Here is a 17,280-nt window from a genome sequence, read left to right as displayed (position 1 = left end):
TTAGAACTATATATTTCCTTCTTTTTCATTAAAAATCGAGTAAGATAGACGTGATAAAAAGAAAAAGCTGATTAAAGTGTGAAATTTTCATTCATTGTATCCTCTGGTATTCGTGTAATTTTTCTTTTACGTTTTATATAATTTTTGAATAATTCTTAACGAATTCAACATATCTAATCTTGGTATTTGTTGATCTGCATTTATATAAAAATCATGCTTATAATTTGAAACAACTACTACAAAAAATAACTAGTTTTATTATATATATTCTGCAGGTTGTAGAGTGTCTCCTGTCACATATGAATCAGCTGTTATCACCTGTTGTGTCACGATGTATGTATATTGAAACGTCCAGGGTAGGCCACAATGGGATTATTTTCTATACTTCTGAAGGATTATCGAGCAGATAATTCTTTATTTGTAAAATACAATAATCCAATTATTATAAATTGACTGTTGATATGTAAGATTAAAGAAACGAATAACCAATGTAAGGATGAAATTTGATTATTCTTAGTTGAATAATAAAAAATTAAACTGTATTTAAAATACAATTTTAATTAATCATTTATCATATACTATTTTGCATTAAATATATTTACAAATGTATTAAAAAATTATATATTGAATCTTAACCAAAAAATAATTGTTAATACTAACAGTTTCTATTTACTTTCAAACTTTTATAATTTTAATATCTGCGTGAAATTATATTTACGTGAAATTATATTATTTAACAAATGTAAAAGGTAAACATAAATCAAATTTTTAATTTTCAACAAAAAAATATAAAGTTTGATCATTAAGTTTGTAATGATTTCCACAATATGTATATTTTAACTGGAAATATTTATTTTTACATATTTCATTAATACTGGAATGAAAATTTTAATGAACAGAGAAAAATTTAGAAAATTATTTAATGTTGAATTGTACATATTTTAAATCTTTGTTGTGAAACTTGATAGTAATACAAATTTCCGTAATGTGGCAGCACATATGCGTTTAGAATGTCCAACTGCTTCCGGCTGTAAGGGGAGTAATGTAGACTTTACATTTTGAAGTATAGGATTACAATTTGCACGGTATTTTTATGTAATTATTAGTAAAATCATTGTAAATATTGTACAGTTAATTAAATATGGACATGGATGTATTCAGTTTTAATTACATAGAGATGTGAGAGGTAAAAATACTTCAAAAACGAATGGTATCCACAAATAGTAACGTGTTTCCATTTTGACAATTTCAGTAATATAAATAAAGGTAAATATAATTTCAAACGTATCTTGTTTGTCTTATAGAATTTATAGGACGTATATAAAATTTATAGAAAATAAATATTTATTATTTCATTATATATTTTAAGTAATTTATATAATTTTGTTTGTTATTTATCATATTGCTATATTATTTTATGATTTACATAAGGTACATTTCCCTTTTTTCTAAAAACATTTTGAGGTTAATTTCTTTATTCATCCATTCGTTAGATAGACATATGTGTCATGTTATTCTAACCCCAGTTGTTTAATATCTTGAATATGGATTTCCCTTTACTTCGTTATGATGTATATTAAACAGATATATAATTAATATATATTTATTTTCTAAATTTTTTATAATTTTTTTATGCAGAATATGTGTTTGAAATTACATGAAAACAGCTATATAAAACATACAACTAACAGAAATTTTAATTTTATATTAAATATAAATTCCTTATTGTTATATCAAAAATTAATAACTATGCATTAATGAAAACAGTTTGTATGAAATAATTACAATTATAGTATTTTTCTTATTTAATGTTTATATAAGGTGTCATTGGGAAGATTCTTATTTAAATGTTGTGTTGTAAGCATTAAACATGCCACAAGGTAACCCATGTGTATTCTGACATTCAATATCTATACATATAGATAATACAATTAGTTTACCCCAGTCGAGCTTTTATCCAATTAGTATATGAAAATGAGAGCAGTGGGTGACATACCATTTGATCACTTTATGCAAACTTTCACTGCCATTGATTTTATAATTTCTTACTTACAAGAGTTTAGTCTACCTTGCATAAATTATAATGAGATGGTTCTTGTTGTTGTTAATTCTACAGTTTATAATGTGGGGTGCATCGGAAGAACCACCAGGAAAAGAGAAAGAGATAGAAGAGGAGACACCTGAATCTATGATACATGCAAAAGAGAAGTGTGAACAAAACAAAAATCAATTGGAATCTCTGAAAGAAATTATGTTGAAAAATAAGCAAAGTTTAAAGAAGAAAGAAGAAGAGGTTCAGGTAGTAAATATTAATTCATGAAATTTAATACAAAAATTTAATGATTTCACTGACAGTATTTCAATTAAAATTTAGGAATATGCAAGGAGGCTTTCCAAAATTAAATCTAGAGCTAAATTATCACGCCAAAGTAGAGATGGAAATTTTCCATGTAAAGATGTAACACATACATCTGAGGTAACTTCAGCAGGCATCCCTGAAGAAACTATTGATGATATTAGTCAAGCAAAAACTGCAAAAGCAAAGTCAACTTTACTCCAAAAGAAGTTAGCAGAGAATAGGAAGGCTTTTGAGCAACGTAATAAAGAAATAAGTGAAACTAAACGAGCAGTTGAAGAAAAAGTAGAAGCTATTAGGCAACAATTAGAAGAAAAAGATATGGTAGCAATGGGTCATCAAAAGGATCTGTTGTCTGTTACACCTATTAAGCCAATCATGATTACTTCTGATGTTAGTAATGAACTTTGAAAATTTTTATTGATAAATATTTCTATCATATTATTGGTAATTGTATCTAATGTTTTAATTATAGGTCATGACACCAGTACAAATTGAAAGTATTAAAGAAAAAGAAAATAAAATTACAGAACTTAGTAATAAAATTTTGGAGCTTGAAGCTACAGTTATGGATCTTCAGGAAAACTTAAAAGAAAAAGATTCTGTTATTGAATCTAAAACAAAAGCAGTTACACTTATGTCTGCTGACTTGTCGAAAAAAGGTAAAACAACGTTGGATACTCTCGAGGATACGAAAGACGAAATGCGAACGATGCAAGAACACTTTGTACTTCTAGAAACATCATTAAAAAATAAGAATGAAAATCTCTTAATGCAACTACAAGAAAGAGATAATAAAGTGGCAGCTCTCGAAGAATCAATTGATCGGTAATTTTATAAGCTGATTAAATATTTAATTTAAATGGTCCTGGTAGTTGATTAAAATATATTTACTTTTTAATTTATTTTTTTGTTTTAGATTTAAAACACAGATTGACGAGCAAAAATTATCTGAATCAGCAAGTGCTGATTTCTCTCGTTCTACGATGGACACTTTGATAGAAACCAAAGAAGCCATGAAATCAATGCAAGAAAATTTTGTACTTATAGAATCTTCACTAAAAACGAAAAACGAAAATTTGCTACAACAGTTACAAGATTATGAGTTAAAATTAGCAGAAGCTAATGAACGAGTATTCAAACTGGAGTCTGGTATTGGAATAGTCAAAGATCCATCTGTTGATTATTTACAGTTCAATTTGGAAAAATTGGAACATAGCAATAAACAGTTACAAGATGAAAAGTATGAGTTACAAAAAAGTGTTGCAGAATTGCAAGATAAAATTGTAAATATATCTATGCATGGTAATGGTGCATTAATCGAAAAAGATAATAGAATAGTTGAACTTGAGAATTTAGTAGAAGAGCTAAAACAATCTAATAAACTTCTCGAAGAAGAATCTAAAGCAGAATTGCAAAAGCAAGTAGTGGATTTAACATTAAAAAATGAAGAATATTCAAATAAGATAACTGATCTTGAAAACTTGGTACATAAACTTGAAGAACAAAAGAATGAAATTGCAGCAAAGTTGTCAGAGGAGGGTGCTGTTACAGAAGATGAAAAAGTGGTGAAGCTTACTAAGGAATTAGAAGAATTAAATAAGGGCATGATCAAAATTAAAGCACAACATAAGAGTAAAGTAAAAAGTTTGCAGAAACAGTTGGAGAACTTCAAAAAGGCAAGATATATTTCTGCTGTTAAAATTTATAAAATGAAAAATTCATTGATAATTTAAAATTTGTTCAATATTTGAATATATCAATTGTTTAGAAATATAAGTAATTATTTCTCTATTTTAATTTCTAAATTAATCGATTATTTAAGAGTAATAAGTAAATAAGTAAAATAAGAGTAATAAGTAATTATTACTTCATAATTATAATGAAATATATTTGTATATAATTTTATAATTTAGGTGTCTGATGCAAATGCGGAACTTGTCAAATTGGGGAATCGAGTGGCATTATTAGAGGAGGAGAAAGGTAACCTTCAGCTGAGTCTGGTAGACTTTGACGAGCTTAAAGGTAGGAACCAGGACAGAAATTCTGTCATTGCTGTTTCTATTGTTCTAGTTTCGTTATCAATTGTATGTGCAATGCATTGTCCATTTATATTATTCTCGAATTGATTATCCACAGTCTTGTTTTCCTTGCTGTGGCAAAATTTTAGGTCTATTTACATATATATGTATTTAATAATACATATTAGAAATTTTTATTGGACTTTTTGATAAGTGATGTTATATGAAATAGTTGTATAGATAAAACTATTAATAATTATTTTTAATTCTTGCCGCTTTCTCTATAAGAGAAATATTGATACTGAGATAATTATAATTATGCTAATTTCTGGTGATGGAATTCTTTCACTTGATTAGTTAGATATTCATATTGTACGTAAATTGTATAAATTGTATAAATATTTATTCAAAATACTAATCAATTATATTATATAAAAAATTGTTTACCATTTTAATATAACATGGTACCTACTTTACTTGTCAAAGTTTGCTACATTCTGATTCATAGAACTAGATTTATTTGTTAGCAGTTACTTATATTTTATATTATTTTTACACAATTTTCGGCATAGTTGACTTACTTGCATGAACAATTAAAAAACAATTCTGCTACTTTCTAAAAATTATTTGCTGTACATTATATAATCTATATGTTACTAAAATATGATTGTTTGATTGTACAAAATGATTGTCAGATATGATTCAAAGTATAATTAACATTTGAATATATATTAAGAAATAAATAAACAATAATTAAATTAATGAACAAAACAATTTATATTTGCTTTAAATTTGGGAATTTGCTTGCTGAATTTGTGATTTTAAAGATATTAATCATGCTTAATGCAAAATAAACTAATCCTTAAACAGTAGTTAATATCTTTAATTGTAAATTATTAATTTAAGCTTATTAAACATGGATTTATTTGTAACATTTAAGTTGCTTGCTTTTGCATTTACTATCAATTAATATCAAATATACATACATCATTGGCATGTTGTACAATTTGCATAGCCTCAGCAGGAGATTGGCAAGAACGTGTTGTTGATCTAGAAAGTAAAGTTTCTGCTCAAACAAAAGAAATTGAAATGCAAATTGAAGCCATTGCCACTCTAGAGAATCAAAAATTGGATCTTATGCAAGGTAATCTATGTACTGTTTTTTTTTTTTTTGTGTTAATCCGTATATGAAATTAATATTGAGTACCAAACTAGAAAAGAAATTTAAAGAATAAAAATAGTTCAGTTAATTATTTCGCAACGAGTATTTGATTTTCATTCCAGAGCTTCATATGGCTAAACAAGAGATCTCGTCTCTAGAAGCGGAAAATGCAGAATCCGAGAATCTTAGAGTAACTGCAGAAATGAAAGTGGTCGATCTTGAAGAGCAATTAGAAGCTATGCATAAAGTGCAAAATGAAAATAAATTAGAATCTTTACCAGAAGTTAATCACGCAGAACTGATTAAACAAGTGGAAACTTTAATACAAGAAAATGCAGAGTTATATAATAGAATATCAAAACTCGAAGAAAAAGGAACATCTGATACTGGATCTACGGAATCGTTTGAAGCTATACAGGAATTAGATAAAACCGATTTATTGAAAAAGATTGAAGATTTGACACAGAAAAATAACGAATTGACTCTTAAATTAAATAAACTTCAGGAAAAACAAAATTTCGATGCTGAATCTATGGAATTGGTAAATGATACTGATAAAAATGAATTATTGAAGAAAATTGATCGATTAACACAAGAAAATACAGATTTAACAACGAAATTGACTAGAATGGAAGAGAAAGGATCTTCTGATACAGGTTCAACCGAGTCTTTTGAACGGATTCCAGAGAACAATGAGAACATGACGAAAATTGAGCTTCTGACCCAAGAAAATAATGAACTTGTAATTAAACTTACAAAACTTGAGGAGAAATTAGAATATATAGAATCTAAATCAGATGTTGACTTAAAATTGAAAATTGATACTTTATTACAAGAAAATGATAATCAATCTGTGGAATTATCGAAACTTAGAATTCAAGTAGTGGATCTCATTGAAGAGAATAATAAACTGCAGGAAGAGATTAAAATATTGTCTGTAAATAATACCAATGTAACTGTTATGTTTACTGAGTCTGAAGATCACGGTTCTGAAATTGAAACTAAACAATCTGAAATTTCTGAAATGTCAAAGAGGGAAGTTGATTTAAAAATACAAATCGACATGTTAATTGAAGAGAAAACTCTTTTACAAAAGGAAATAAAAGATTTGCATAATTCAATGAAACAGTGGCATGAAACGACTCAGGATCTCCAAATCAATGATTTGAGGGGCAAAATAGAAGAATTGTTAAAAGAAAACGAGGATGTAGCTACAAAGGTATCGGAACTTGAAACCTACAATCAGAAGTTAAAGGAAAATTTATCTCAAATGGAACAGGAAAAAGAAAATTTACATTTAAAAATTAATCAAATGTTGAAGGATGATTCTGACAATGAGAAATTAGAACTTATTGAAAAATTAGAAAAACTGAATCAAGAAAAACAGAAAGCTGCCCAGGAAAAAGAGAAACTTAATGAACAAATTAGCACTTTTTTACAAAAATCTAATCAAGAATTACTTGATATGCCATTATCAGATGAATCTCTGCCTCAGAAAACCGAGTCGATGATCGTTGCTTCCTTGGAACAAGAGATAGAAAAGTGCAAAACTTTGATTGCAGAACAAACAGGTCTAATCGAAGAAATGAAAATAAAGCTTGCAAACAAGGAAGAAGAGTTAGAAGAAAAGGGTAAACAGATTGTGGAATATGAAAAGTCTGGAAAGAAAGCAGAGAGTTTGGAAAATGAATTGAAAGAAATGTTCAGTACTATAGAAGAATGGAAACACAAGTGCAATGAAATGGAAGAAAAAATGGAGAAACTGGAAATGGGAAAAGCTTCTATTGAAGAAGGATTCAAAATGTTACAAAATGAAAATAAAATCTTATTAGAAGAAAAGAAAGAGAAAGATGCAGAAGCTATCTCACTGAAACAACAGTTGCAGGACATAACGACGACATTTGAATTAAAGCTTGAAAAGCAGCTTACAGCTGCCTCTGAAAAGGATAATGAAATTGCCAGTCTGAAAGAAATCACCATTGAAAAAGAACAAGAATTGCAAGCCAAATATATAGAACTCCAAAATAAAATGATTACAATAGATAGTTTGCAGGATGAATTGAACAATTGTAAAATATTAGTCAAAGAAAAAGATTCTGCATTGACATCGATATCTAATGAGGTTGCAAATCTTAATAATTTAGTGAAGATTAAAGAAGAAGAAATACATTCCTTGAAAAAAGATATCTTTGAACTGAATGACAAATTAAAAGACTCAATATCATTGAAAGATTATAATGACTTGCTAGAACAATTGAAAGATAAAAATATGATTCTTGATGAATTAGAGTGTAGGATCAATGCAACCACGAAAGAAAATAACAATCTGTCGGAAAAAATAAAAAATCTCTCTCAGCAAAATAGCGATCTTCAAAACCAACTAGCTGAGAAACAACGGGAATTTATTGATTTGATAAAAACGAAAGATCATTTAGAAGCACAAATTGTAGAATCTAAAACTGAAAAAGGTGAAGCTGAAAGGCAAGTTTGGGAATTGCAAAACATTATAGATAATGATGCAAAATTTGTTAATGATTTGCAAACAGAATTAAGAAGTACTCATAAACAAGTAGACCAATTGAAAGCGAAACATGCCGAAGACATGCAGCTACAACATCAGAAATTTGAGAACATAATTGAAGAATTAAATGCCAAGGTGCAAGAATGCGAAAGGTTAAAAGATGAGTTGGAAGAGAAGGAGAGACAGGTTCATCATAATATAACTGAAGAAGCTAGAGTTACTTTAGAAGCGAAAGTCGCCTTGGAAGCAAAAGTTGCTGATTTGGAGCAAAAATTGAAGAATTCTGAAGATAAGATACAAATGCAACTAGAAAAAATGAAGAAAATCGCGGCGAATTTGAAAAAGAAGACGGTTATGTGTCAGGAGCTTGAGACTAGAGTTATCGAACTTGAAGAAAAATGGACAACTGAAAAGGATGAAAAAGAAGCTAAAAACACGCAAATTCAGGATGTACAAATCGCTATGTGTGAAAAAGATAACAGAATAGCCGATCTGGAAGAAAAATTAGTGCAAGTTAAAAACGAATTTGTTGAATCTTGCAAGAATATGGAGAAATTGGCAAATGATTTGACTACTTTGAAAGGGAAAATGTCTGTATTTATGGAACAAATTGCGGAAACAGAGGAGAAAATTGCAAAATTACATGCAGTTATTGAAACTTCTACTGCAAAACTTGAAGCAGAGAAAGAGAGCAAACAGAATATAATTTCGGAGTATGAATCTTATAAACAACAGGTTATTCAAGAAAATGAAAGTAAGCAATTAGAGCTGGAGGAGATGAAGGAGAAAGCTAGAGAGCTTAGTGTACGAATGCAAGTTATGGAGGCAGAGTATGTTGAGCAGCTTGCATTAATTAATAATCTTAAAGCTGAAAATGGCCTATTATTGTCAAAACAGGCGTATATCAACGAAAAAATGGAGACTATTGAGAAAGAGTCGGAAGAACGAAGATTGTTGATTGAACAAATGGAGAAAGCAGTTGTTAATACTTCTACAGTAACTACGCAAACCTCAGAAGATGAAGTCACTGAGGATGATACGAAAACGACGGGAGTACAACACTGCAGCCTATGCGAACAGTGCCAGACTTTAGTGGAGGCATTAGAAGCGAAATTACAAGAACGAGAAGCTGAAATCGAAAATCTGGATAACGAACTGGCTAATTCGATTGGTAACTTTGTTGAGATGAGAGAATCACTTAGATTCAATGATTTGATGAACCAAACCAGCATGAGGAACAGATCATTGGAGGATTCATACAACGATCTTTTGCTCCAGCATAATTCATTAGTATCGAATCATGAGGAGGTAAAAGCAAAATTGGAAGAAGCCTCAAAGGAAAATAAGGAATTAATAGGAAAGCTTGAGGAATTACAATCAACAAATGCCACTTTGGATGAAAAGGTAGTTACAATGGAACAAGCACTAAAAGATAACAAACTCGACATAGAAAGATTGCAAAGCGTTGATTTATCAAACGCTGATTTAACTAAGAAGTGCAAAGAACGCGAAGCAGAATTACTCAACATGCAACGGGAAATGCAAGTTGTTCAAGAACGTACCAGTCAACTAGAAGAACAATTAAACTCTCAAACAGATTCTCTTAAACTCATGGAGGCAGAGAGAGTAGAGATAGAAAAGTTATTGCAGGATACTAAATACAGTTTGGAACAAGAAATCGTGACTCTTAAAATCGATAAAGAATCTAGTGAAAGGAAAATAAATGATTTAAAAACAGAGTTAGAAGTGTACAAAAATCAGAATACGGAGTCTACGGAAAAATCAACAGTAGTAAAACAAGAGGCATCTGTTTCTGCTAGTGATCTTCAAGATAATGCTCCGCAGTTATTCGACGCTTCCAAATTCTTTGGTATGCCATCTGGTTCCGATTCTGATCTTCGGGCTGATAAAGAGATGAAAAGGTTGCAAACCTTATTAGACGAAAAAGAGGTATGGTGTTCTAATTTGACTCAAGAGATCAATCACCTGCAAAAACTAATGACTGAAGAGAGAGTCCAAATGTCCCAGAATTACAATCAACGCGTTGAAGAATTAGAAGTCTCGCAAAAGCAACTGCGTGATGTACAAGCAAATTTAGAAAAACTAGAACAATCATTGATTGAAAAAGAAAAGCATATTGATTCATTGAATATGCAGTTACACGCTCTTAACACGCAATTAATAGAACAGCAAAATGATGCGGACAACAAATTTAAGGAATCACTTTTAACTAAAGACAATCAAGTGGAGGAACTAAATATGAGCTTGGTTTCCATGAAAGAAGCATTAAACAAAACGATTGAAGAACGAGACCATCAAAACATCGTTTTGGAGTCGTACAAATTACAGATAAACAATTTGGAAGCGGAAGTAAGAAGTTCGACTGATTTCGAAATGACACAAGACCTGGAAAATCGTGTTTCAGTACTTACCAAGGAGAGGGACTTGCTACAGCTGCAGGTGAACGATTTAACCAGATCCATGGAGGACTTGAGGGATTCCATGAACGTTGGTCGAAATTTGCAGGTGGAAATCGAGAAAATTGCTCGTGAGAGGGACCAAGCTAAAGAACAGGTTGCAAATCTCACTCGAGCTTTAGAAGATGCTTATAAACAGTCTGAAATATCCACTACGGATACCTCGACGAAAGAATCTACTCCATTAGAGGAGATTACGGTTACACAGCAGCAGGAACCGGAAACTACAAAAGCTACTACACAGGAAATTCAGCAAGAAACTTCTTTGGATGTTGGACGTACGTGGGATACAGAGTCGACGCAGAAACTTAATGTCGACGACGAAACGTGGGGGTGGAATGCGGAAGATGCTCAGTTGGCTAGTGAACATCTCACCACTACGTTGATTCCTAGCGCGGAAATACAGTTACGTGTCAAAATAAATGATCTTCAAGATCAGGTCAAAGATCTAGAGAAAGAGAAGGAAAAGATACTAGAAGAAAACAAGACTGCTCAATTGAGGAATGCGAAGATGATAAAGAAGTTGAAGGAATACAAGGTACACATAGAGAGTCTTCAGCAACAATTAAAAATACAGAAGTCAGCAAGTGACTTTTACGAATTGGATTCCGCGATAGAAGAAGAACTGAAATCACAGATAACTAAATTGGAGAAATCTTTGAGCGAAGTAAAAGAGGAACAGAAAAATACAGTTAACGAGAAAGAGGCTCTGGTGAAACGTTTAGATGTTGTAGTCTCTGCAAACGATAGGTATATGGAAATGAAGGAAAGACAAGATATGGATATGGAAGTGTTGCGTATTCGAAACAAGGAATTATCAGATAAAGTCGAAACTCTTGAGAAACGATTACAGGGAGTTACAGTCGGTTCGGAGGAAACCGACGTTTCACAGGACGTTGATGTTGCTTCGAGCAAAGAAGCCAAACCAGCAGCACTGGAACGTTCTCGGGAAAAGCGATCCGTCAAGGAAACGGACTATAAGGCTTTGTGTAAAAAATACAAGGATGAGATGGACGATCTTAAAGATGAGATGGAAGCGCTTGCAACTGAAAATGAACAGCTTCAACGCTTTTTGGAGGAGCAAAAGATTAAATTATCTGCTTTAGAATCGAAACGAACTGTAGAGGAAAATGAATCTTTAGTAATCGTGGACGATTTAAATAAAAGAATTTCGGAATTGCAGAGCATGTTGAGTAAATCTAGGGAGGAGTATGATTTGTTGAGGAAACAGTACGAACAGAGTTTAATGGATGCTAATGATCAAGTTACAGCCATGAGACAGAACAACGATATCTTGAAGGAGGAGGCGTTTGAGAAGATCAGTAAGTTGGAAATTCAAATAACCGAATTGCGTCAACAAGTCGAGATCTCGGAGACGAATGCCATGGAGCTACATAAAACTTTGCAAAACACTTTGCAAGAAAAGGTAGGCCTAGAAGAAAAATTGTCCGCTTTAATGGTATCTTCGGAAAAGCAGATATCTTCTATGAATGCGTCTATGGTGGAGGTGACCGATCTCTTGAATATCAGGATACAAGAAGTGGCTGATTTGAAGCAAGAACTTCAAAGACAGTACGTGGACCGTGAAAAAGCACAGACAAAGTTGCAGGACACTATACAGGAATTGAATCAAGAGCTCATTAAAAAGAAGCAACAACTGGAGACACTGAATAAATCTTTTACTGAGAAAGAAAATGAATTTATTCAGCAACAGAGTATGGAAGCTGTTAGTGCCCTCGTAAGTCAAGCTACACAAGAATTAGTACAAAAACATGTGATAGAAATTGAAGAAAAGGAGAAACAAGTACGAAATCTTAATGAAAAATTATCATCGTTAGAAGCAGTTGTGGCCGAGTATTCACTCGAGAAGCAGAATAATTTCCTACAGCTTGATTCTAAACGACAGGAGCTGGAACATTTGAAGCAAAATTTAGTGGAGAAGGAATCGAGTTTAGAATCTGTCCAGAAGAATTTAACGTCGGTAAAAGAACAGTTGACTGGGAAACAATTGGAATTATCTGAAAACGAGGAAAGAATTCAGAAGCTGGTATCAGAGAATCAAATGTATATGGAAAGTATTAACAAACTGCACGAACGTTTGAATCAATTCGAAGAAATGTCGATCAATGTAAATGAATACGTGTTACGTATTCAAAGTTTAATGCAAGAAGTCCAAAACTTGAACTCTAGTTTAGCAGAGAAGGACTCAATTTTGCAACAGTATGCTGAACAATCTACAGAGTACAGGACAATCATAGAAAATAATAAAATTGAAATTGGCGAACTTCGTATGGAAATGCAAAACATAGAAGATTTGAAGAATGAACTATTAGGAAAAACCGAGCAAATAGATAATTTAAATATGGAATTGGAAGCGACTCGTAGGACTTTGGAAGAAACCAGATACGGTTTGAATGAAAAGATATCTTTGTTAGAACAGAATAATCGGATACTGAACGAAAAACAAATGGAAGTGAATAGATTATCAAGTATACAACAAAATCAAGCTCAACAGAGTTCTTCTAATATTATAGATGGTTTACCTGTTTTTAGAATGGGCGATGATGGACAAAATTTACAATATACGATAAATACCTTGCAGGCTGAACTGAGAAAGAAGCACGAAGAGATCGAGCATTTAAAATATATCCTAAATGAGAACACATATCCCAATATAATTCAAGAAATGCAACAAAGGATCGATTGCCTGTACAATGAAAAGGCTGAGCTGCAATCTTCTTTAGAGCTAACTAGTAAAACAGTCGAAGAAAAGGAGAAGAAGATCAATTCTCTAACGCAGCAAATGGAAACACAAGACCAACAACACGTGTCTAAAGAAGAAGCGATTCTCTTTTCCAGAGATCGAAGATCGATTCAAGATCAAGAGCTACTTGTTAGGCTGCAGAATGAGTTACATGCCAAGGAACAGGAAATTAGCGAACTTAAATATATTATAGCAGAGAAGGACTCCCAATTGTCTCTCCAAGCCAGCATGGAGCCTCAGTCAGACGAGTTCGAGTTACGCGAAATGGTGCAAAGATTGACTACTGAATTATACGGTAAGGAACAGGAAATACAACATTTGAAATCAACAATTGTCGAATTGCAGAAAGAAGTTTCTCGTTTGCAAGAGATTGAGAGACTTTCGGAGGAAACTAAAGATGCCATTGAGAAACTTAACATGGAGAAGGAACAGGTTCGCGTAGAGGCGCAGGAATTCTTGGAAAGACAGCTGAATGAGAAAGAAAAGGAAATTGGTGAGATAAAACAGAGGTTAGCGATGGAGAATCAAAATATCCTGGAGGAGTTACAGCTAAGAGACAAGGATATCGAGAATTTGAAGAAGAAGCTGAGCGAGTTCTCTGTGATGGAGCAAACGATGAAAGACGAGTTGAACCAAAAGGACAAGGAATTGGAAAGAGTAAACTCCGACTTGGCGGAAAAGGAAAGAAGTTTGGCCGAATTGAGCATCACCAAAGACACGGAGCTTCATAACTTGAAAATTCAAATTCACGAGAAGGAAGCACGCATCGAGGAAGTTCTAGCATTATGCGACGAAGAAGGGAAACGAGTAAGCGAACTGAAAAACACCTTAGTGGCCAGAGAAACTGAAATCAATTCCTTGAAGTCTCTCCTCGAGGACAAAGTGAAAGAATATCAATTAATTCAAACTGCGCTAAAGAAGGATGTTCCTATAATCGATACTTCAGCAGTTCGGAGCGTAGAAATTTCTGATGAAGAAAGTAAAACGACGACCTCCCAAGAGCTAGATCTTGCATTGTATATGCTTCATCAAAGAGACGTCAGATGCGAAGAACTGACGCACGAATTAATGCAGTTACTTGAAGAACGCGACACGTTGCAATTACGCCTCTCTAATGCGATTAGAGTAAACGAGGAGCTGAGGAAAATGAGTGGTTCAACGAGCTCTGATCTCAGTTCAAAGAAGGACGTTGCCACTTCCAGTAGTGTAGAACCGATCGTAGAACATCCATCACCGTCCAAGTCCGAGGGACCAGTTGAGATAGCTAAGGAAGCTATTGATGCTCCGATTGGCGAGGACAAGGAAATCCTTGCCTTAAAGTATGTATCTTTTATATCTTTTATCCTAATTAAATTTATATATGATTTAAGACTCACTGACGAAGTGCTTAAAACAAATTGACAATTTTTTTTTTATATATAATTACATTATGGAATTAATATTTTTTTTTTAAATAGCAAGGAAAATAATTATATGTTTTGTCTCTAATGTCCTTTTTTTCCGATAATCTTTCAAATTTTATTTTTATATAAAATAGAATCTTATAATTCAGTGAAAAAGTTTTTTATGTTGTGCTAATTAAAGGATTATGCATTTGTTTAGCTCCTAAATTTGCTTAGCATGTAGCAAGTCCGGAAACAAGCTTTCCAAGTTGAGTCATCCTTTCCTCTGTAGTCCCGTATGATTTGTTCATGTTGTTCGAAGCTCTTTACCAATTAATCCGAGCAGGAGAAATGTATACTTAAATATGAGTTCTTTTCAAGAAACGAACACGCGTTCAGTATTTGGAGTTCCTGCTACCTTCAGAGCATTAAAGATCCAAAGGTTTGGTAAATAAAACTTTCTTTTAGAATTCTTTTCCTGTAGTTACATATAAAACGATCCTTAGATCCGATAACAATGATAATAGCAATAATAATAATAGTAATAACAAAAGATTGTACTTCAACGAACTTCGTTTAATATCTTCACGGATCAACTAGTTGAAAACGTATAAGCCGCTTATAAGAGCTCAAAGTGCTCAAGTGTGAGTTAGTAAACTCGTTTGTGTAGACTTTATCCGTAAAGAAAGAATTAACTCTTCATTTCCCCTGGCAGAGACGTGTTAAGGCGTGTTTATCAGTAGTATAGTAAGCTGCTTATTTCATTGTATAAGCTAGTTTTCCCTTTAGGCTGTCACAGCTGCAAACGGTGAGCCATGCAAAAGACGTGCGACTGAGGGATGAACGAGAATTGAGGCACACGCAGCAAATGTCTTTGCTGGCGCACAAAGATGTTTTAAGTACCTTACCTCCCGAAGCAGCTGCCAAGCTCGTCAATGCAAATTATACACTTTGTATGTATCTTCAAAGAAATTCAACATTTGCAGTTTTCATTTTATTTTCCATAGTTTTAAGTTACAATGCGTAGAACTGTTGTTTGGCTTTGTAAGTAATTTGTTTTTCATCGTATTTTGAGCTCCCTAAGTCTTTATCGTTATGTTAAAGTTGGTGTAGTAAGAAATTTGTCTAGTTAGAAACGTATAAGATTTTTCGAAAATTCGTGTTTTCAACTTTTTGTTTAGAATTTTTATGATATTTCGAATGGTAAATAAAGATTTGTCATTTTTCTGTTTGTAGCTAGGGATGTGCAGAGTCAATCGAGCGTTTTGCTGAATTGGCTGTGGGGAAAAAGGTACATGTTTAATTAATATTATATTTGTATTAATTTTTCGCAATTTCTATCAACGAGGAAGAATAATAAGAGTGTTGTTTTTGATTTTTTGAATAATTTTATTAGAGGAAATGTTTGGATGCATATTATCTTTTCTATACTCAACTTGCATAATAATTTGTTATATTCATTCTTTTGTTACAAGTTATACCTTGATTTCCAGATTGATTTCATATTAGAAAATATTTATAATCGTCGTATAATGTTATTATTATATCGCTTCTTGTAATTTTAATACTCCTGAGACGTTTACCATAAGATAGTTAACACGATGTTCGTATAATTGTAGCACGCCAAAGGTGCTACACATGTGATGGGGTACTAATGATGGTGAAGTGGACAACCTTGCCTTCTGGATACATTCCTGCCAAGTGCCAACTGCCGAGACTATTCCTGTAATTAGACTAGATCGAACGAGATAAGAGCAATTAAGGATATTTCGATTAACTTGTCGACGTTTTGTGAGAGCGACGTGATTGTAAAATGTGATGCACGTATTACTGGAATCCAGGGGTGTAAAGATGTCTGTATTTTTGATGCGACTATTCTAAAGGTTGAAACAGTAACGTGTCATGCTTCTGCAGAGGCTTTTAAAGAAACAAGTCGCTCCTCTTCGGAGCAGAAGAGACTATGAGGAGATGACTCAATTGTATTATAATCGTTGTATAGCTATTCTATTTAGGGAAATTGTAAACGAAACATTGCCTTGGAGAAAAAGTGTATATTTCAGTTATTTTATTAGCTATGAAATTGTTAATAGCCTAAGATGTTTCTCGGGTATCGAGTTGCGATATCTACTGGAAGTATATCTGTTCCAACGATTAATCAGTATAGTTTGGTAAACTATTTTGTTCAATACGCGTTTTATGCGAATTGTTTGTGATTTGTCAGCCGTTTATTAAAACGAATTTATTAAAACGAACCTAGGAAATATGGATCGAATTGAGAATAAGTAATAAAATGTTGGCAAATCACACGATGATTGGTACTCGATATTAATACTAAAAGGTTTTTATCTATTAATGAAAGTGCCGCAATTATTTGTTGCTTTTTAATCGTGATGATTCGAACTTTCTATTTCCACGAAATTTTGTACAAAATGAAGAAAGCGTCGGTGAATAAATAAATTATGAAACTAAAGTATTTATTCATAGATGTGTTTTTATTGTTAGTCGTGGTTGTAATAGATCTTAATCGAATGGATGAATATGCGTGTATATTTAATTCTGTTGTAAGTGTCACAGGTATAATTGTTTACACCAGTCAG

General features: G+C 32.3%; 1 protein-coding gene across 5 annotated transcripts; it reads left to right on the top strand.

Moving 5' to 3' along the window:
- The first annotated feature begins 1,045 nt into the window (after positions 1 to 1,045).
- LOC108550867 (golgin subfamily B member 1) lies at positions 1,046 to 17,121 on the top strand. Of its 5 annotated transcripts, XM_017904763.1 has the most exons (12): positions 1,046 to 1,186; positions 1,253 to 1,266; positions 2,117 to 2,299; positions 2,375 to 2,749; positions 2,832 to 3,184; positions 3,276 to 4,035; positions 4,273 to 4,339; positions 5,393 to 5,521; positions 5,662 to 14,620; positions 15,473 to 15,636; positions 15,920 to 15,974; positions 16,303 to 17,121. In XM_017904763.1, exons 3-12 carry the CDS (start codon positions 2,123 to 2,125, stop codon positions 16,325 to 16,327), a joined length of 11,064 nt encoding a protein of 3,687 aa, XP_017760252.1. In that variant the 5' UTR covers positions 1,046 to 1,186; positions 1,253 to 1,266; positions 2,117 to 2,122; the 3' UTR covers positions 16,328 to 17,121. The 5 variants fall into 5 exon arrangements, with proteins under 5 accessions (XP_017760252.1, XP_017760251.1, XP_017760250.1 ...); XM_017904762.1 differs by having other exon boundaries at positions 1,046 to 1,266; XM_017904761.1 differs by lacking the exons at positions 1,046 to 1,186; positions 1,253 to 1,266 and having other exon boundaries at positions 2,084 to 2,299.
- The last annotated feature ends 159 nt before the right edge of the window (positions 17,122 to 17,280 follow it).

Source organism: Eufriesea mexicana, unplaced genomic scaffold (genome assembly GCF_001483705.2).
Source record: "Eufriesea mexicana isolate 0111107269 unplaced genomic scaffold, ASM148370v2 scaffold3255, whole genome shotgun sequence".
NCBI lineage: Eukaryota > Metazoa > Arthropoda > Insecta > Hymenoptera > Apidae > Eufriesea > Eufriesea mexicana.
The sequence above is the reverse complement of the archived record's forward strand: the minus strand, read 5'-3'. Positions and strand labels throughout refer to the sequence as shown.

Coding starts and splice junctions, on each gene's coding strand:
- LOC108550867 (XM_017904761.1), top strand. CDS start 2,084: ATGAGATGGTTCTTGTTGTTGTTAATTCTACAGTTTATAATGTGGGGT. Junction 2,300..2,374: donor AGAAAGAAGAAGAGGTTCAG/GTAGTAAATATT, acceptor ATTAAAATTTAG/GAATATGCAAGGAGGCTTTC. Junction 5,522..5,661: donor AAAATTGGATCTTATGCAAG/GTAATCTATGTA, acceptor TTTTCATTCCAG/AGCTTCATATGGCTAAACAA.